This window comes from Capronia coronata (genome assembly GCF_000585585.1).
Source record: "Capronia coronata CBS 617.96 chromosome Unknown acBCG-supercont1.7, whole genome shotgun sequence".
Taxonomy (NCBI): domain Eukaryota; kingdom Fungi; phylum Ascomycota; class Eurotiomycetes; order Chaetothyriales; family Herpotrichiellaceae; genus Capronia; species Capronia coronata.
The window spans coordinates 1,840,899-1,861,691 of NW_006912899.1; the positions used below are offsets into that span (position 1 = coordinate 1,840,899).

The 20,793-nt window shown below is 50.3% G+C and overlaps 8 protein-coding genes across 8 annotated transcripts; 3 read left to right on the forward strand and 5 right to left on the reverse strand.

The window, feature by feature from the left end:
• Window positions 1-58: 58 nt before the first annotated feature.
• On the reverse strand, window positions 59-2,152 carry A1O1_08230 (uncharacterized protein; the record flags this gene model as incomplete). Its single annotated transcript, XM_007729092.1, has 1 exon — window positions 59-2,152. The coding sequence occupies one exon, from the start codon at window positions 2,150-2,152 to the stop codon at window positions 59-61; it is 2,094 nt and encodes a 697-aa protein (XP_007727282.1).
• Window positions 2,153-2,599: 447 nt separating this feature from the next.
• On the forward strand, window positions 2,600-3,211 carry A1O1_08231 (uncharacterized protein; the record flags this gene model as incomplete). Its single annotated transcript, XM_007729093.1, has 2 exons — window positions 2,600-2,649; window positions 2,707-3,211. 2 exons carry the CDS (start codon window positions 2,600-2,602, stop codon window positions 3,209-3,211), a joined length of 555 nt encoding a protein of 184 aa, XP_007727283.1.
• Window positions 3,212-4,597: 1,386 nt separating this feature from the next.
• Window positions 4,598-6,559, reverse strand: A1O1_08232 (POT family proton-dependent oligopeptide transporter; the record flags this gene model as incomplete). The annotated part of the gene is made up of 2 exons (XM_007729094.1): window positions 4,598-6,219; window positions 6,283-6,559. 2 exons carry the CDS (start codon window positions 6,557-6,559, stop codon window positions 4,598-4,600), a joined length of 1,899 nt encoding a protein of 632 aa, XP_007727284.1.
• A 3,958-nt stretch (window positions 6,560-10,517) lies between these two features.
• A1O1_08233 (uncharacterized protein) lies at window positions 10,518-11,487 on the forward strand (the record flags this gene model as incomplete). Its single annotated transcript, XM_007729095.1, has 3 exons — window positions 10,518-10,563; window positions 10,641-11,138; window positions 11,195-11,487. 3 exons carry the CDS (start codon window positions 10,518-10,520, stop codon window positions 11,485-11,487), a joined length of 837 nt encoding a protein of 278 aa, XP_007727285.1.
• Window positions 11,488-11,514: 27 nt separating this feature from the next.
• Window positions 11,515-12,765, reverse strand: A1O1_08234 (uncharacterized protein; the record flags this gene model as incomplete). Its single annotated transcript, XM_007729096.1, has 1 exon — window positions 11,515-12,765. One exon carries the CDS (start codon window positions 12,763-12,765, stop codon window positions 11,515-11,517), a length of 1,251 nt encoding a protein of 416 aa, XP_007727286.1.
• A 769-nt stretch (window positions 12,766-13,534) lies between these two features.
• Window positions 13,535-15,386, reverse strand: A1O1_08235 (uncharacterized protein; the record flags this gene model as incomplete). Its single annotated transcript, XM_007729097.1, has 7 exons — window positions 13,535-13,760; window positions 13,811-13,889; window positions 13,942-14,344; window positions 14,394-14,830; window positions 14,885-14,937; window positions 14,986-15,078; window positions 15,190-15,386. 7 exons carry the CDS (start codon window positions 15,384-15,386, stop codon window positions 13,535-13,537), a joined length of 1,488 nt encoding a protein of 495 aa, XP_007727287.1.
• Window positions 15,387-15,990: 604 nt separating this feature from the next.
• A1O1_08236 (uncharacterized protein) lies at window positions 15,991-17,998 on the reverse strand (the record flags this gene model as incomplete). The annotated part of the gene is made up of 3 exons (XM_007729098.1): window positions 15,991-16,484; window positions 16,531-17,691; window positions 17,740-17,998. The coding sequence occupies 3 exons, from the start codon at window positions 17,996-17,998 to the stop codon at window positions 15,991-15,993; spliced, it is 1,914 nt and encodes a 637-aa protein (XP_007727288.1).
• A 610-nt stretch (window positions 17,999-18,608) lies between these two features.
• A1O1_08237 (uncharacterized protein) lies at window positions 18,609-20,186 on the forward strand (the record flags this gene model as incomplete). The annotated part of the gene is made up of 3 exons (XM_007729099.1): window positions 18,609-18,890; window positions 18,939-20,027; window positions 20,073-20,186. 3 exons carry the CDS (start codon window positions 18,609-18,611, stop codon window positions 20,184-20,186), a joined length of 1,485 nt encoding a protein of 494 aa, XP_007727289.1.
• Window positions 20,187-20,793: the final 607 nt, after the last annotated feature.

A 20,793-nucleotide genomic window follows, 5' to 3' on the forward strand; every position in this document is an offset into this window, starting at 1 on the left:
AATTGGGTATCTTTAGCGTTTCAGCGGGTTTGAGCCTTGCTCTATTTATCGTTACGACTCACGCCTTCAGGCTCATGAACGCGTCTGCATCTGCTTGGCTGACATCTGAAAACTGCGAAACTTCGTGTGTGATCAAACCCAGCTTGCTGATTCGAATTCTGTACCACAGGTCATTTCGGTTGCTGCCCAGCTTCCCAGCAACCAGCTTCTTTTTCAGGTCGCGCAGAACATCATTGTAAAAGGTTGGTTCCTCAAGCTCGAGCATCTCCTGCCGCAGCACACCGAGCCCTTCTACCACTCGGTCATAATTGGCATCTCCAAAGCTTTTGGAAACCCAATTCTGTAGGATTGAAGCCAGTTGCTGGATGCCATCCTTCACCCGCTTCATGTCGTCCGAATGCTGCATGATCTGCTTAAATTCCGGGATCGCATTATCGGGTGAAATCTGAGTGCGTTTTTCATTACGGAAGAGATCCTCCACATTGAGTCCCGACAAGGGTTTCTCAGTTTCTCGGTACTTCCTGCGGCCTTTAGTCCTAGGGGGAACCTTTTTGACATCCGCGGCAGCCATCAGCCTAGTCAGCGCCCCTTTACTCTGCTCTTGAAGATCTTCGGGTTGCCGCGAATATGCAAGGAATGCTTCCGGTGTCTCTGGAATACCGCCTGTCGGATGTAGGGCTCGATACTTGATAGCTCCTTCGATCGTATGCAGAACTGGCGAGAATGTTTCATCTATACTCATCTGCTCCTCATTACCATGCACCAAGCTCATACTGTCAACAAAATCGCTCATGCTTTGCAACAAATCTTCGGATGGCAGGTTGCGGTGCTGCGTGATCTCCTTTCCGGAGACCGTAAGTACTTTGTCCAGGGCTGGAAACCGATACGATCGGACATCCTCGGCAAAGGGAAGGATATTTTCGATTAGACATTCCACGTCTTTGGCGACAAGTGGCGAGAGCAGTGTGATAATGGGCTCCGCCATATCTTTCTTCACAAGCCTGCCAACAGCGACCGACTCAACCTCATGAAGGGCATGGACCAATGAGGATAAGGCAATGGCAGCTCTGTCGTTACCCTTTTGCCCAACAATCATGCTTGAGTTGTCGAGCATCATGTAGCGTTCCACATGTTGGATGGGAATGAAACCCAAGATGTCGTATCCCATTCGAGTCTCGAGCTTGGTGATGTTTTGTTCCGAATCTGATATGGCAACTGCCGTGCGACCGTACTCGAACCCTTTGGCCAACTCGTCGCGATCGACGTCTCGCGTGCCCCCACTGGAGTCATCATCCTTGACCTTGTACTTGTACAAGTTGTGAACCGTGCTCAGCCCTTCATCGGGAGGGCCATCCTCACGGACTGCATATGCACTGGCGGTCGGCGGTCTCTTGATGGATGTTTTGAAGTACCTCTCCACATCAATAGACAGTGCAGTGTCATATCGTTCCGGATCACCCAGTCTCAGTTGGCCTTTGTAGGTCGGAGTAGGTCTGACAGGTCTGATATCCGGTATCGACAGAGCATCAATGGCTTCCTGCATGGCTACAACCTCACCTCCTCCCAGATCGACCATCTTCTTCAGGATCTCCTCATTCTTCCGCTTCAAAGGTGATTTGTCCTCTTCCTTGGCCCCATAATCCCGGTCATCAAAGTCAATGCCCAATACAACCAATTCAATTTTCTCGCGCTTGAAAAAATTGGCGGTCTTTTCAACATCGTCGTCATCGATATTCCCCGTAGCGTTCGTAATCAATACAATCGTCTTCTTGTACTTCAGGTCTCTGCAATGCTGCGTCATCATGTCACCGGCAATGATTATGGCAGAAAGGACATCACGATCGTCGGTCTTGCTAGGTCGTAGCAGGTCCGGCAATGCTTGCAGCTGCGGCAGCAATATCTGCGAAATAGGTTGGAGAATGCTGATATGATTGTAGCCATCAGCCCCCTTTGCCATGGGGTTGGAGGTATGGTCTGTCCCAACCCCCACGATACCGATTTGAAGCGTTTTACGGCCCGTAAAGACGGCGCTTGTAATCTTGTCCCATACGTACTGAAGGGCCCAGTCAAGATCACTTATGCTCCTGCCAGCGTGCTTCTCACCCATGGACTTGGCCAGGTCGATAACGTAGATTGTTGCTTCTTTGTCCATTGCGGCTTTGCTGCGTCGTCGCCGTGTGGTGGAGGTTCTGGAAGGAAGGTTGGAAGAAGCCTAGACACTGGCTTCCATCCAGGAAGGGTATCAATTCGAACACCGCTCGCTCATCTCTGGACCCGACGGTGTGGCGATATGGTGGAGGTATCTTCGTATGATAGATGGATTCTGGGTTTACTACCAGAGGATCTAGTATGAGGAAGCGCAGGCAAGTGGATCGCGAAAGGTGAGCGGTATCACGTGGAATTATGGAGATTCACTTTTCCCCACGACGCGTTCGCCGTGATGTCACCGCCGCGCCGGTCGTAGAGCTGGGTTGGTTCCTAAGGTACCCGAGAAAGTACGTTTGATATCGATGAAGCATCAACGAACACTACAATCTGAACACAAAATTGAAGAACATCTATACCATTGTTCGAGGTGGCTTACTATTCCTCTACAACCATGCCAGATACATCCATACTCTACTCTGCGGCTCCTTATCATATTATCAGGTGCGCCGAGTTTGATCGCCGCTTCTGCCACCACCTGTCCGTCTAACTTGTGCTCAGCTATGGCGTCCTCTTGGGTGCTGAAACCTTCCAGTCCTTCATCGGCGGAATCACAGCCTTCAAAGTCCTTCCTCGGCCACAGTTTGCAACTCTGCAATCAGCTATTTTCCCCATCTACTTCTCAATGCAAGCAGCTCTCCCCGTCATCTTGGCCTTGACTTTCCCCGCCGAACGAACAGCCATCGGCATGACCTCGTCGAGTGTCTCAGGAGTCCTCGACCCCTCGAATAGACTGCATGTCTTGACACCACTCTTGACAATGTTTGTCAGCGGTGTGCTGAACGCGACCTACATCGGACCTGCGACAACAAAATGTATGCGAGAGCGAAAACACCAGGAGACAAGGGACGGAAAAAAGAGCTATGACCCGCCTCCACATAGCAAAGAGATGCAGGCTCTGAACGAGAAATTTGGCCGACTGCATGCAGCATCGTCGCTGGTCAATATGTTGGGCTGGGCAGCGACCATTTGGTATGGCTTTTACCTTGCCGAAAGAATATCTTGACCACCTCGCGGCGGTTCGATGGCGCAAAGCCGCGCATCTGCAAGTTTAGGTTCAGCAACTTTTGACTATAACATTGGCATAGACGCCCCTTTTCAGATTCACTCGGCTTGCTTGCTTGGGCTTAGAGCTATGGGACAAGCCTAGTGCTGCGAGTAGCTTGACCCGACCTAAGGTTAGCATCGCGAACTGGTACTCAGCTTAACATATCCATGGACTCTGCTTGCTTTACCTCCAACCCACGCTCCGCGGCCTTCCATATGCAGTGGTGGCCTTTTTTTCCAGGCAGGCTACGGCCGCAATCTGAGCTGCAGCATGGTACGGCATGATTCAACCCGTGAGACAAGAGATGAAGAGTTGCGCTTTGGAGCTGCCAGCCGCTCAAAAGCACAAAGACGATTCGCGACGGGTCCGCCAGCTCTATGGCCAATTCGGCACCACTATTCTGCTGGGTTTCACGGGCCTGGCCACCATGCATTCGCTTCTTGTTCTGTACAAGACCATCATGCAAAAGTGTGGTGTGGATGACAGTAGCCGAGTTGCTTACCCTGGCCCATGGAATTCCGTGTCTAACCGATCAGACGTACACTACCGGTTTCAGCAATAAAGACTCAAGTCGATTTGGATTGCAACGTCACATTGAGGGTCTTCCCATTTCGACGACAGTATCGATCGACAAAGATAAACAGCACCAGCCTTTGGATTACTGAACCAACGTCTCTGACTCGTGATAGAGGGGATGACCAAATCGATTGCAAATAAACCGTTCGGGTGGTCAATCCGTCAAGAGGCGTTCGATTTCATGCTCGATGTTCAACGGAACTGCGCTACGTTCCCAGCATTCGTCTGTCAGTCTGCGATCCTTCGCTAGACTAATATGCTACTTCTAATGCTGGTGATTTCATGATCGCTGCATGTGTCCCAGTTTCTACCGCCACCTGCGATAAGAAGCAAATCCATGACAAGTCCTCACCACTGCATGCTGGAGCGCCGAAATTGGTTCAAGTTTGACTCAAGCTTCTGTAAGATTTGCTCCCACGAAACGGACTATTCGTTCCAGCAGACTGGTGTATAAATGGAGGTCGCAAAGGCCCAACAACGTTGTCGGATCAGATGTGGCATGAAGCCCAGGCACAATCAGGCGTGATTCGATCCTCTTATGCCAAGATGAGGTTAATCGATCGAGTAACTGACTCGGAATGATGTAGCCTTGCAACCCACAGCTTGGGCGGGAGTTTGTGGGAGATCTCTTGACCGTCTAGTACGAGAGCATTGTTTTCAAGTCAACGCAATTTGCAATGTGTCATCTGTACTTCTGCTATTTGAAATATAACTGCATTACTCTAAGTTGGGTTCTTTCTACACCATACATTTGCACTGACGCGGAGTCTATGCCTTCTCGTCAATTGTTGTGGGGCGCTGTGTTTCGTCGATGGAAGAGTACTCCTCATCCTTGGTGGCGTAGACATGACCTTCGGGTAAGAGATTGAGTTCGTCCTCTTCCTTGTCCAGATTCAAGAACTGGAGGAAGAACAGGAGACCGCCAACGAAGGCAACAACGGCGAAAACACCGTAGTTCCAGATCAACAAGGGGTCACCACTCAGACGGTTCAAGGCTTCGGCAATGGCGGCAGATATGGCGTTGGTAAAGAGAGCAATAGCCTGCACCAGCGACCGCATGTTCGTGGGCGCTTTTGAGTAGGCGTACTCGAGCGAAGTGATAGAGGCGAAAATCTCCGAAAGTGCGACCAGAACGTAACAGCCGGTTTGTGCCCACACGTTGATCGGAGCAGGGTTGACAGTGCCATCATCATTGAAGCAGTTGTTGGCGTGGTAGCCACAGGGAGATTCCTTGTAGATGTAGTATTGCACCACCGCTGCCCAAATCATGGCGGCTGATGCAAGCCAGAATCCTGCAGTGATCTTCTTGATGGCGGTGAAGTTGATACCGAGTCTTCGAAGGCCGGGATACAAGAAGGCGTCGCAAATAGGAATGAAGATGATAAGGGCAAAAGGATCCAGGTTGTTGACAACATCGTTGGGCACGCCATGCAGAGTCATGGTACCGGCTTGGGCGGTAAAGTTGTTGGTCAATTGACCGTACGCCAGCCAGTACAGCGGGTACCAACAGAACACCGCGCAGGCCTTGAATCCTCGGCGCACTTCATCAACCCAGGCGTCATCGAAGGTCATCCAGGGGGGTCTTTGAGATGGCTGAATGTTGGACGGCTTGACCGCCTCCCACAGCGATCCGTCATGTGTGCGTTTGTACATGGTGACCGGGTTGAGAGACCAGCGGCCCTTCATGCCGTAGAACAGGACGCGGACAGACTTTGTAACGACGGAGCCGGCCGGAGGCTTTTGCTGGTATCGCTTGCGGCCCCACCACATAATGAAAGGAGTTGTCATGAATGCCACAGTCGGCAAGAGATAGGCCAACCAGAATCCGACGTACTTCTCACTGTAACTCATACCGATCTGGCCAACGAGCGCACCGATATTGATGAAGAGGTAGAAGTAATGATAGATCCTGGACTGGGTGATGGTTGGATCGACAATCACTCTTTCGCCAGACGGAAGCGTTTTGACGAAGGCTTTCGTAATGTTGATCTGTTCCACGACCAAAGGTGAGATGTTGGGCTTGAAGCCACCCGTCCCCAACCCCATGACGATCACACCAATCATGAAGACAGCGAAGCAGGCGGACTGGTGAGTGATGACTGGCGGGATGGAGCTAATGACGAGAATGATGTGGCCGAGGATAGCGATAGCGATCGAGACACAGATGGTCTTGTATCTACCCCAGTGTTCGTCGGCCATGTAGGCACCCAGTAAGGGAACACAGTACACCCAGAAGGTGTTGAAGGTGTTGATGCCATTGGCAGTTTCAGGGCCCTGACCGAGAGCACCAGAGATACCCTGATCGGTGCCACCACCGGCACCAGTGTCGTGATGCGATCCAGGAGGACCTCCGTGGGCAGGAGGGAGCGAATGGTTCACGAAGTTGGAGTCTGATTAGAGTCAAGAGTCAGAGAAGTTTCTTCGCGAAATATGCGAGAGTTGAAGAAACTTACAAACCACTTGGGTGCCATAGTATGAAAATCGTTCGCACAGCTCGACAAACGCCACGGTGTAGACAGACCAAGGGATAGGAGCTGCAACCCGGCGGAGTGCATGCGGTCCATGAAGCTCTTCAGGGGTAGGGATGTTGTTGTACTCCGCGGGACGTTGAGCAAACGCTTGGAGGGTCTTTTCGTCAACTTTCGTAGACACAGACACACGACGGCCATCGTCGGCGTGCAGGTCCTGCAAGCCTGCGGTCTGAACGATTTCTGGATTGTCGACAGGCATGGCTGTAAATCACTGGTTCGAGTTTCTGGGAGAAGGGGAAATGAAAGAGAACCATGGTCGTGGAGAGACCAGTGGTTCTTTCCCAGGTGTTTTAATACCTCTTGCTGCTCGGTTAGCCCGACTCCTCCAACGGGCAGGAGGTGATAGACGGCTCAGATTGCGAACCGATGAGGAGGGTTGAAGTCACATCGCAAGTGACTGTCCCCCTGTCAAATGCCATCTCCTTATCTACGGGGGCAAAGAAAGAAGGGTCGAAGTCTTCTGGAAGGAGGTGGAGGCAAATCCATTATCACCAACGTCGCCGACATCAGGGCGACCATTGGGCCAAAGGCTCGCTCGACATCGCTCGAGGTTACATCTCCCCGCAGTCCACTTTGTTTTGTGAGAGTCTGTGTGCCATAATGATACAGGTGGGCCGGTCTAAGATGATGGTTATTTGCAGTTTGAGTGTGTTAAGCTTCATTCTGGCCGCGCCTTATCTCTGCTTGTTGCATCGAAGCTTCCATGGCAATCCACCAACGTGCAGGAAGCTAGACTTGAGTGGGACAGTTTCCGAGAACGAGCCAGGGGTACGCGAGATCGACCAATCAGTGAGGTTTGATATGGTGGCGTTTTGATCGCCTGAGTTGACGGTAGCATCACGATCTACGAAAGCCACCCAATCGTCGCCAGTAATATCAGTGCTGGGATTACTCCATCACTCCACTGCCCACGGATAGGTCCGACTGCAACGTCCAACCTAGAAAGTGTTGCATCAGACAAGCGCCACCTTCATTATCATTGCATAGTCTCATGCCACAGGTCTTGCAAGCGCAAGGCTAAAGACCAAGCAGCCTTGCCGGCATTCGTAGATCAGACCTGGCTTACGAAGTAATGTTATCTTTCGTCCTGCCTTGGCGCAACCCTCGAAGCCCACTGGTATCAACGTCCTGATCTTATCAACAACAGGTTACTAGTATTCAGGCCCGCTTAGCGGATCTCCTGATACAAGTGCTTTTGTGTGATCTTGGGAATTAAACTAACGTGAGATGATGTAACAGCCATCTCGATCCCCTCTGAAGTAGAGAATAGACGAGAGCACACACCTGCTTCGAGATATCTCGTCATAGCACTGAAGGCATGACCTAGCTTCCTTCCTTCCAGCAACATAGCTTCACAGGTGGTCTCGTTATCTGCCATGAACGAACAATGGAGTCGTCTGATACCATTCACGTACTAACTTGGTTAAAGTTGTCCTCTTCTGCCGCAAGCGGGCCGTGGATACGACGCAATAGAACATCGTGCGCGCTAGTATACAAGACGTGTCCCACACGTTATCTCAATGGTAGTGCAATAGATACTCTGTTTGGACCATATTCATGCATCTCATTTCAACCCCTTTACGCTACGAAGGATAGCCTGTCTCAAACAACCACTTGCTGCAAAGAACTTTGAAAGGCCTCCAAGCACCAGGAGTAAAGGTTTGCGATGCTGACTAGCATTCGATTGGTAGACCATCAACTTCAGCTGTGGTTGATCGGACATGCCAACGCTCACGTCCCAGCAGAAACGGAAGCAGACCGGTATGAGCGCTGACACAAAGGTGTCGAAATCCCCAAGTTATAGACTAAAGAGAACTACCTAGAAGAGCGTTACAGGTGCGCCATCTACTGACACTGTTCCGAGTACAGTATGAACTGGCTGGCATGAGGCAATAACTTCTCTAGCATCAGCACCCCCGAGCCGAGCTTCATTCAGGGATACGCGTGGAGAAAGAAACATGTGCTCCGCCTCTGCTTCAAGATCGATATATGGCAGATGGACCCGCTCACTATTTAAGAATACTACCCAAGTTCTCATGCTATAAACCGTGGCCAACAGCAATAACAATGACGACCCACCTCGTTAGACGAATCCACATAGTGACCGAAATAACCGCAGTCTTCCGTTGAACATGCCATCTAATCTCTGACCGGGCCTCGGCCATACTCCTTTTCGTCGTCGTGATGGTTCTTACAACACATCAAATTCCAAGGATCATTACGGCCGTAGTTGTCTGGCACGCTTCCTTTGAGCTTCAACTGCTGCCTTCCCCAGCCCAGAAGGAAGAGCGCGCGATACGTTGACTGCCCTTCCAAGGGCGACAGACCAGAGCGACTGATTTTCAGGTTTGTCGACTTCAGGCGAGCTCAACAACGTGATGCAAGCTGATGAAGGCTATGTGAGCTGATCTCCTCCCAGACCCTGGTTGCCTGTTGCATATCTGTTATGCGGACATCATCGAACACCCCGTGATTGTGAAAGCCGATTGTGAGGATGAGAACTTTGCAAAAGTAAAGCTAGCGGGCGATACTGGAGTGCCAGTCCTCTTGATGCACTCGGTTGCGGAGTCGGACACCGATAGCGTCCTCAGATTGCAGACGTCTCGCGAGACTGCTTGGCTTCCCTGCTTCATCCGAATGCCTTAGTTAGAGGGCGAAGTGTGACTTAGTGAGACAGCGTTCAAAGCATCCGCAAAGGGCTTTCTTTGCTACTAGGCATGGCGCTGATGCCTTCTTGATGCTCATCATAGCCGTAAAAGATAGCCAGGCAATGTAGCCCACCGATTTTATATTGGATGATCCTCTTTGAGAAAGCGAACCGTCGGCATCACCATGATCTGTATTCTTCAGAGAAGTATGGCTCGAGCCCCGGAGACAAGATATTGCCCATTATACTGGCGCATGTGAAGCTATCGATGTCACTATGGGACACGGCTCATGCACCTATCGTCCGACTTGCACTGCTGATCTTATGGGGCAGAGCGGATATCGGAAAAGCATTGGATCGCGGGAAGAACTCGCCAGGGTCAGGCTCAAGCCTTTGAGGGTTGATAGGAGGGGTCCACATTGGAGGTGTCCCTGAGATTGAAGCGCGTCTAGCTCAGGCGTGGGACCAGACCGGGACAAGATCGTAATCAAGGAACAGATGGGGACAGCGGCCAGGGTTGAGGCAGCAACCGCAAACCTGCCAAGAACAGGAATGGCGGGTTTGTTTCATCTAGCCAACTGTACGGAGCAACGAATTTGCAACCGCTGATTCTGGCGTTATGAGTCCCATCAAGAATCAGCCTGCTTCAACTTCACTGCAAGCCTCTATACGACGCAGCGGTCGCAGACAGACGTGCCGCCTCGCTTCTGTTTGTTGCAGTTGAAGAGTGGACGAAGATCAAGTTTGGAGGATTGCCTCTGAGAGGGGTGAAGATACTTATCGATGTGTTGCTGAACAGCCTTCCATGCATTGCACGCAAGCTCCCCTAGCTGTGGCTTTTCGGAAGCTGTCTATATATGAGGACTGACATTGTCCAACATATGCCTCCTGGGAGGAAATTTGTGGAAAATGGTGGTTTGCAACATTCTCTTTGATCATTGAGGTGAGGCGTCTCTGACGGTTGCAAGAACTTACTCGTTATCCTGCTCGAGACAGCGAACGGTGTTGAAAGTGGTGGGTTAATGCAGCAGACTCTTGCCAGTAATTCTCGCAGCAATGAGCCCACGAGGGAGCAGATCACGTTCAGAGGTTAAACTGTATGTACATTAGGTACCTACCTAGGTACGACGTCGAAGCCTTGGCGTGTTGTTTCCAGTGAAGTTCGTGATGCAATGGCCGTCACACTTGATGCGTCATCAACCAACCGGAGTGATGGACCGGCCACTCAACACTTCCAACCAGTACAGCAAACAACAACATCGTTGGAAGTCTACTACCTAGTACGTGAGGTAGGAACAACCAACATGGTCTAGGACCATAAGACTGTTCCCTGCCAGTGACGCAGCAACTTAACGGTAACTATTTTGCTCTTGGATCTGACACCTTGAACAACCTTACAAGACATCCGAAGTCGACTGTCATATATCTCACCATTGACTCAGACCAAGTTGCAGCCTTCAAGCCACCTCTTCAACCACAACCTTGCTCCGAATTTTCATGAGCGAAAACCATGATTGAAGGACAAGCCAGACTCGTCATCAGTGGTGCCGGCCAAGGTAAGCATTTCGTGCCGCTTCTTGCAGCAGATCTATCTACTCGCTGCAGTTCCTGCGCTGATTCAGTGTTGTTCAAGGAATTGGGAGAGCCGTAGCAAGACACTTTGCAAGCAAGGGCCACAAGATCTTCATTGTTGACATCAATGAAGAGAGCCTTCGATACACAGCGGAGGAGCATCTGAAGGAATATGCAGATTTAATAGGCTGGTCCAAATGCGACCTCCGCAGCGTTGATGATATTCGTGCCACTGTCAAGAAGGCTGCCAAATTCCTGGACAACCGTATCGACTTCCTGGTCAACAATGCCGGTATTTCGTCACCTTACTGGAAGGATGGCAAAACGATGGCCGATGAGTCAGTCCTTGACGAGTGGCAGGCTTATGTGGAAACCAACCTTACCGGCCCTTTCGTCATGTCCCAGGCGTGCCTTCCCTACATGAAAGTTGAACATCAAGACGAGAAGAGCAAGCTCCCCAAGTCAAATGTCGGCACCGCAGGGCCATGCATTATTCACGTGAGCAGCTTTCGAGCTTTCATTTCCGATCCCAACCAGGAAGGATACGCATCAACAAAGGGTAGGCGTTCTTTCCAGCTCTCTTCTCCAAAGCTGCTGCTAACATGATTGATTCAGCCGCCTTGATGGGGCTTACGCAGAGCATGGCTGTTTCTCTGCAGGACTTCGGCGTTCGCGTCAACATGATCTCACCAGGCCGCGTCAAGGTGAGCCACGAGAACCCTACTGCTGACAAAGAGGGAGAGGAATGGGAGTTGGATGAGGATGATGTTGAGGTCCATCCCACGAATCGAGCAGGGCTACCAGAAGACATCGCCGAGGGCATTGAGTACCTCCTCGGTGCCGGCTTCGTGACAGGTCAGAATTTGGTGGTCGATGGTGGCGTCAGCAAAGTCAAGGGGAAGGCTTAGGGCAAACAATTGTTCTATTGAGTTCTATTATGTTGTATCGTTGCCACTTTGCGTGTTCAAGGGTGGGAGCGCAAGAACCACAACTTGCATTTGATGTCGCCAGTTGTGTCCCTCCCACAATTCTGAGCCACTAAAAGACTGTCCGCTGCCAAATTCAGATCTCACGAAAATGTCCCATTCCACCGCGATCCCATCCTCCACCAGGTTTTCGCGACGACGAAATCTGCTCTCTGTCGTTTGACCAAAACTGCGAAGATTTGCAGGAGGTATACGGTATCGGCGGTGTATTGATTGGCAAGAGTGCGATGCTGATTGTTTTCTCTTCATGGTCTCGTGATGAGATTCTTCGACTTGATTGATGAATTGTTCTGGCAAGCTGAGGTATTTTGCGTCGCAAAGGCCGACCCGAGCTTTACTGGACTCGAGATATTGGCTTCGAAACTTCATCCAGAGAGCGTGATCCGAGGAACCTTCGATTGCAGGACGAGGGAAATATGGATCGTTCCTCAGGAAGGCACGAGCGGCCTGCGTAACACCTGCGTCGTCCATTGCCAAGGGTCTGCAGCAGTCGAAATCTAGGAGCCATAGGGCATGCCTTCCGAAAAGGCTGTGGGTGTGTTCTCCTATCGTTGTCTCCTGGATACCGCCAATGACGAACTCGACATCGTTGGCGTCGATTTTCGCAGTCCAGTGCATCCTGGCGAGCATATCTGCCATATCACAGGCGTAATTCAAAATCTGCAACCCGAGCTCTTCTGCCTGATTGAGATGCAACGGATAGTTACGCAAGGAGAAGAAATTTAGTCCTCGCCTGCCCGAGTTTTGAATCTTCCGACGTCCGAGATAAAGTCGCACCAGGCAGTCTCGGTCTGCGTCGTTGTTTTTAATGGTCGCGATTGACGATGGAGGACAGTATCGATCGATTAAGATGTCTCTTACCTCCTTCGACAATGGTGGAATACGTTCTGAACAGAGTATATTGCATGCAGCATACCTCTTGGGAAATATGGCAAGGTTTGAGTGCCACCACGGATCGTTGTTCTCGACGAACCTTGGCCATCGAGGCACACACACGTTCACCTTTACCTCATCTTGTGAGGCGGCATCGAGCACAAGTCTGTGCATGTTGTAGTCGGTGAGGATAGAGCGTCCTGGCCCGCCGTTCTCTCTCTTCATGGCCACCTTGCCCCCTTCCGCTGCCCAAACAGAGCCGCAGAATCCCTGTCCAATCCGACGGAAGTTGCAGCTGCTCTCCTCTAGTTGCTTCATGGTCTGCATGCTGGAAGACTGTTGAATGTCCATATAAGTGATGTCCGAAATGATGGTTCTTGGAATGAGTGAAGAGCAAAAGCCTGGGAGATGGTTGCAGACAGATATATCGGAAGTGCAAGGTCTGCAGTGCCGAGGACCTACATAACAAACTATGGTTCATCGGCTTGACGACGAAGTCTAAAAGGCCTGGTAAACGCATTTTCAGTGGCTTCGTTGTAGTGATCAGCGGAACCATCATGGTTCTAACCTAATGTCGTTGACTCACCCAATCCGACTTCATTCTCACTCTGCCCGGACAATATAGAAGTACTAGTGAATCTGTGGGGAGATAGGGCCTCTTCCATACGACAGACTTGGACTAAATAGGCTAACAGAATGTTTTACAGATTCTTACGAGCAACCAAGGATCAGGCTTGGCTACTTTCTCTTCACAAACACCGCAGATCTTGGCTTTGCAGGTCTTGCAATACTGTGCATCATAAATGTTAAGTGGGCTTGCCCCAGCATCCCTTAAACCACTATTCGGTGTGAAGATGAAGCTTTCATACTTTACATTGTTTTCAGGGGGAACTTTATGCGTCAGCAACTGGAACTGAAATAGAATGCTTACGGCTCTACAAAGAAACAGATTACTAAGCCTGGACAGAAGATGAGGCTTTAAAACACGTTAAGATGGACGAAGTATATCTGGTTAAAGTATCTAGCCATATGGGTCTCTGCAGTCGTGGATGTCACTTCATGTCTCCTTTCGCCCAACATCACGGATGAGCCATATTTACAGCATATATCGGAACTCTGGATTTCGGTGGCCCATTTCAAACTTCTCTTCCTCTGTTTTGCCTTCCAGACGATGGTCCCGTTTTCCCTGTGCTCTTACACGGTTTTCGTATGCACAGTGGGCGATTCCAATCAGAGCCAGCACAAAGCAGAACACCATGAGTGCAAAGAAAACTGAGTGGCCGGTGTGATACAATGGTGCTCCAGTAGGCAGGTAAGTCCAACTGACATATCATTAGCGGTGGGGCGGAAAGACATAAGGGAAGAGACTCACGTTGACACCACGCCACCGATGGACCCAATGGTTACAATATAGCCTCCAGCCACAGCCGCAGTTGCTGGGTTTCCAGCATCTGCCCTCAGTTAGTCACGATATTCAAGCTGAACACAACCAAAATTGCTTACTGTTGATTCCCCAACTCAACATGCCGGCGCTCCCGGCAAAACAACCGATGGCGTTCAAAAACACGGCGGCGTACTTTGCTTCCGGGCCTGTCGCCCAGCGAAGAATTGCGAAACCAATGATGGCAGTTGGCATGACACCGGCAATGAAGGGACCTCTTTTCCCTGCTCGATCACTCACCCAGCCCAGAGCAATTGTACACACGCAGGCCACCAGGTATGGAGGGACTGACTTGAGCTGAGCCTCTGTTGAAGTCCAGCCGAAAGCCTTCAAGATGCTGGGCACGAAGGCTCCAAAGCTCTGAACTGCAGAATTTGAGCAGAAAAAGGTCCAGGCGCAGACTTGGGTGTGGACGTTGAAGATGGCGAGCTTGACATGCTGCCAGGTAACGCGTTGACCGGGATGCTAGCCGTAGTCAGCATCATTGTTGAACTCCTTCTAGGCTGATACTTACAGCAGCAATTTCTCGATACATGCGCTCCGCTGCAATATAGCGTTGTCGTGGAGTCAGAAAGCTTGCTGTACCAGGGCTCTGTGGGAGATACCACGGAGCGGAAACCGCGATGAGCATTGTCATCAAACCCTCGAAGAAGAAAATGTTACGCCAGGTGTGGATGGGAGCGGAGTCTGCTCCCCATCGCGGTATCTCCGATAAGCCTGCAGCTAGAAGGCCTCCGAAAGAGTTGGCCAGAGAGCTGGAAGCTATGAAAAAGCTCATGCGGAAGAACAGTTCGTTCTTTTTGTAGAAGCAGCTAAGGATGAATGCCACTGCAGGCATCGCGCCGCCCTCAAAGATACCGAGGAAGGCTCGGGTGGTTGCAAGCCCAGCATATGATTCGACGAAGGCAGTGCATAAGGAAACCAGACCGAAACCAAACACGAGGCCGGGTACTGAATGTGTCAGCTTCTGTGTACTAGCGGGAGCATAGGTTTGATTCCACTTACGATACCATTTCGGACCAACGTGCTTCAGTATAATGTTGCTGGGAATCTCGACCCTGATGAAATTAGTCGGAATTGCTCTCATAGAGCCCAAAATGACTTACGCAAGATACATGCAGAAAAAGATCGTGAGGACGATGTTGTACTCATAGCCAACAAGACCCAGATCCTTTTCCATCCCTTCAATTTTCGCGTTTCTTAATAGTCAGTCTAAGTTAAGACCTGGAGTCCTTGTGAGTTTACTTACCCAATAGCCGATCTAGTATCTAAATTAGTAATAGAATCCTGCAGGAGCTGAGAGGACCTACCGATCGATCGCACAGCACAGGTACAACAATGTACACAATGGTGTTACCACAAGATCGAACTTCCTTCGAACTGCAGCTTCTTCAGCCACAGTCCAATCCCCTTCGCTGTCATGGATTGAGACGGAGTTCGGAACACTTAAGGCCTTCATATCGTCCTTGAGGACACCTTTGGCCTCGTCGTTGAAGTTGTCTGCCATGTTTTGTATGAACGACTAGTATTTCGTAGTTCGACAATCAATGGTTCGAGTTCTTTGATTTCTCGGAGGTCAAGCAAAAGGCGTGGTCGCTGGAAGTCAGCCGTAGAGTATCCTCCATGGTCTATGCCGCACTATATATCTTAATGAGTCTTGACGATCTTCGAGATATCTTGTGTATACCGTCGAAGTAAGATAAGGGGTTAAGCCTCGGGATCCTACCCTATCTTTCTCTCAGTAGCTGTCGGCGTGCTGCCCTATCTGTGCTGTTAGACAGCCGATATAACCAGATAAACGACTACGCTTGGGCCCAGTGTCCTCGTCCTCTGGGCCAATCGGGTTCCGCGCCGATAACAGGCTGGATTAGCCTTATCTCTATAGAGGGCACGGTGGATCGCTAAGTAGACATTACCCAAAATTGCACGAGCAAATAGAACCGAGGAAGATATACTGTTCACATCAGTTCAGTCGCGTGAGCCAGTATTGGTCATGTTCCTCCCCTGTTATCACAAGGTTGGGAGGTGGAAACAGAGGTCACGCATCTTTGGTGGTGTGAGGCTTTGTGGAAGACGCGCCATGGATCAATACTTCCGACATCAGAACGGTGCTAATTACTATCCGCAGACTGGCTCTCCTCAGCCATGAGCGCGGTTTCAATCCAGTGTCTGTCCATATCAATGCCGATCGAGTCTAGAACCTCCGTCCACAACTCCATATCATCTCCCACGTCTACTGGCCAATCTGGATCCTGAGGGTTTGGCATAGCGGCAATCATACAGTCTGAGAGTGACACATCTTGGAGCGGCTGGTAGTGAGCCTGTAACGGGTGTTGAGTGATCGCATCACCCACTTCAGGCTCCTCTGATGAACTCCTCGTGTTGCTGGCCGTGATTCTTGGCTTTATAGTTTCCCTGATCTTGGTAAGTAACGCGTGACATGCGCGGATATAGCGGTTTCCCCCTTCCGCCATGCCTTGCAGTACTTGTAGCGACGTATCCATGGCATATGCATCCATTTCTTTGTAAGGAAATGCAATATTTACCATAACAAGCAGCAGCGCCGCTGAGAAAGCTTGTTCTCCATCAATGAAACCATAGGTCGCTAGGGATGATCAGCCAATATTCCTGGAGGAGAGCATGCAACGTACCAACGAGATTGTACTGTGTAGCATCCTTCAGAATCGAAGTACTAGACCTCGCAGCTGCGATAGCGGCGTGGATCACGCTCACCATGTCTGCTGGCAGCCCATCTTCCCATCGTGCTGTATTGGGCCGTTGAGTGTTGGCAGCCATCTGCCTTCGGACTGCATAAAGCAACAATGGCCGTGCGGTCATGTTGATGCATTGGTAGTAGTAAAGATATAGCGAGACGGCCTCGCGCTTGAACTCTTTAGTTAGGTCAGAAGGCTTGGTTCTTGCTTCGACTGGCAGCTGCCTGAACCACTCCGACAAACTGTTCATGATATTTTGAACCGAGGCAGCCAGACTGTTTCCCGACTTCTGTTTCCTCCTGTAGATCTCCTCGCCGATTCTGCCCAGGATTCTCGACAGCGAAGTGTACGATCTGAGGATTGCTGGCAAGCGAAGACCCTCACCCTCGGTTGCACTTGGAGGCAAAACTTCGATATCATCATCCTGAATTGAAATGGGGTGCCCTGATGTCACGCTGAGGAGTCTGTCGAGACTGTAGGTCGACCACCATACTCGACGTCTGCGCTCTCTTTCGAAAGGATCGAGTTCCTGATCTGTGACTTCTTGATGTAGTCCAAGTGAGATCGCCATCCGCATTGCAATTCCGAGATAGAGGTAGGCGGCGTCCCTGCGATTGAGCGTCTGCATATAATATGCTACATAGCTTAGTACTTCGACAAACAAAATGGAACTATCCTCATGCACATCGGGTAGAAACTTCAACGCGTGTTTGAAATAGGCAAAGCCGGGAGGGCCATCATTTCCTGTCCACTGGTTGACAGAATACATTTGGCCCAAGGCGAATACCAGCAGCATTTGACAGCAGATGAGGCATTCTTCCTGGTTGGTAAGATCTGGCGCACGAGAATACACGCGCTTCAATCGCTGATCGAACTCCCCATCACTTAGAAAGGAGAATATTGTGCCGATGTATGCATGCTGTGCAGAGTACAACCGCTTTGCGAACTCGAACGGAGGCAACTGCGATAGCTCTGCGGTGACGGGACGTCTCAGCCACGATGCATCGTCATAGTGAGGGTACATATGCCATGTCAGGGTCTCCGTGGTCGGGTTTAGTCTGTTTGCAATGTACGTGGAGGACGAGTTCCCCATGTAGTCTAGAGATGTCAGTATCGCGCCTCCAAAGCTCAAGCTTGCGGCCATACAATACTGCCCTTGTCCGCCCGATATCCAGTTGTCGGTTCCGGTGAATGCCACTAAATCCACGTGCTTCGAGACATTATCGGCCGGGCCGGTAGGTGGTTCTCGGGATTGCGCATTTGCCCTTCGGGCCTGGGCTTGAAGTTTGTGGAGGTAACTGGAGAGATCTAAGCCATGCTCTGAATTGACAATATCGGTCAACATACCTTTCTGGAATGCTGACCCTTTTCTCCGAATCAGAGTAGGTGCAGGTTTGGTGAGCATCTATGCACGCGGCACACGGATGCGGGAATGTACCGGCGCATTTGGTCTTTCTACCTCGACATCGGTCACAACTGCTGTCTATCAGTCTGTATTCAGATAAGAGTGATCACAGCTAACCGTACGCGACTGATGAACGTTTGAGAATGTCATTAGAATGTCGACGTTTCCTAGACGTCGACTTTTGTGGTTGCTCGCTCATTCTCCTAGTTATCTCACCGCACGCCTATCTGCTGTCTGAAGTAAATCACGAGGGTTGGGCCTCTTCAAGGTGCAAATAAAGTTGATGTTGCCCAGAATCAGGAGATTTCAGCTCGGGCCGATCGTTATCAACCTTCGGAAAACCAGCCCGAAAGTGGGGCGTCACGAGCCGAGAGGGAATACTAGTATTCAGGACATGAAATTGGCAGACTAACGAAATACTCTTTGGGAGAGTCGCACGACCTCCCGCGTCGATTTCGCAATTGGAGCATATATGCCAACATGTACGCTCTTTCTTGTCAGATGGTTGACAAGCTCTTTTCTAGGACGCGGCATATACAAAGCCCTAGTGCCGTGTTCCCGTCAACACTTTGGGCTTCTCCCCCTTCGTATCGGAGTATTAGTTTTCAAAATGCGTTCCATTGCGGGCGTACTATTCCTCCTGGGTTGTTTGCTCCTCTTTGGAAGAGCTGTCAGGGCATATCTTCGTCTTCCTTCGATTCCTGGTCCATTCCTAGCTCGGTTCACCGACATCTGGCGATGGCGAGCGCAGAATTCAAGAGGTTACTCGGCGAAGCTTGTCGAACTTCACAAGAAATACGGAAAGCTGGTCCGGATTGGCCCCAACCACATCAGCATCAGCGACCCAAATGCTGTACCTATTGTTTATACAACAAGTCCCGTTTGGCCAAAGGTTGGCATCTTCCCCTCTAGACGACGGAGTCTGCGCTAATGAGAGTAGGCTCCTTCATATTATGCAGCTGCCCCAGTTAGCGGTGGTCGGGCGGTTCCCAGCATTATCGCCATGAACGAAGCTCAGCATACTGCTGTCCGTCGATCGGTCGGTAGCGCGTTTACTACAAATTCTCTGCTTGACTATGAATCCTCGATCGAGGTATCAGGGCATGACTTGCTGGAAGCTCTGGAGAAGGAGACAGTTGTCGACATTACTCATCAATTGCAACTTTGGGCCGTCGATGTTATTATGCGCATCGCGTTCAGCGAGTCTCTGGGTTTCATCCAAAAGAGCAGCGACGTGGACGGTATCCTTGCTGCCATTATTGGACGTTTTGATCACTGGGGACATTGGGCTGCCGTGCCATTGCTCGACTATCTTCTATTCAAGAGTCCTTTTGCTTCATTTGTCAGGAAGAAGACCAACAGTGCTTTGGCTAGGGTTGGACTAGAGAAGATGCAAACACGACCAATTTTGCCGAGTCAATCGGAGCAAAAGGACTTGATGCAGAAATTCCTGGAAGGTCAAGCAAAACACCCAGATCTCGTGTCGAACGACGAAATCCTTGGAATCATCATGTCTACCATCGGTGCCGGAGCAGATACCACAGCTGGTACCTTGACCTACACTATCTACTTACTGTGCCAGAATCCAGAGGCTATGAAGAAGTTGCAGGAGGAACTCCATCAGGCACTCGAAACCGGCACGATGTCGTATCCCCCAAAATGGATGGAAGTAAACAGACTGCCATATCTCGAAGCCGTACTCAAGGAGTCAATGCGCATCATGCCCATTGCCGCTTGGGGCTTGGACCGAGTCGTCCCCAAAGGAGGCACCACGATTTGCGGCCAATACATTCCAGGCGGAGCTGTGGTTGGCTGCCAGATTGACGCAACCATGAGAGATAAAGGGGTCTATGGTGATGACTCTGACACTTTCCGACCTGAGAGATGGCTAGATGCAACCGAGACCCAGAAACGCCGAATGGACCGAGCCTTCATCGCTTTTAGTGCGGGAAAACGTATTTGTATGGGTATCCATATTGCCTGGTTGGAGCTCAAAAAGGCTTTGCCATTATTGGTCATGAACTTTGATGTGAGTCTTCCCTAGTACCTAAAGGGATGTGGCTAACTTTGATAGATGTCTCTTGTTAACCCGAGCCAAAAGCCGGAAGAGGAAGCCAGGATCAGTGCAGTCAAATACGCTCCTCCCATCTGGCTACGTCTCTCCAAGAAATATCCCAAGGTACAATGAGGCAATGAATATGTCTTCTTATGTTTGCGGGCATGATCATGATCATATTAGCATTCACCTGGGCTCAGTTGGACTATGGAGGTTATCTATCCACCTTTGGCTCGTGTTCCGCGGCGTCCGGGAAACACTCAGGCATTATTGAAGCATAAAAATCTGCAATTGTCATCTAGCATTCCAAGAGCTGAAGAAACGGTCTCACTTTGGTAATCATGATATTTGCCCGCCGTAGAATGCATTAGTGTATATAGATAGGGACAGGATGGTTTTTGTGCAGGTATACTTTGAAATTATCATCAGGTTAGGCATCCACACGGTCTCTAGCTCTGCCGGACAAAATATTATATCTTGTTGAACTTCAATCGTCATCGGACTTATTAAGACTAGCAAGGTCCATTTTGAATATGTTTCCATATGGGTAGAGAGGTCGTATATTGGCCGTCGGAGAGAGTACAAAGTGGTGAAGGGTACCTAGTCATATATAGCAACAAGCTACAAATTCATCCGCTGCGCCTTTGATGTGAGTTATTGATACTATATACGCAGTACAAAGCTGGGTTCACACCTAATTATGCAGGTTCTATACTTCTAGAAGGCAGACCCTCCCACT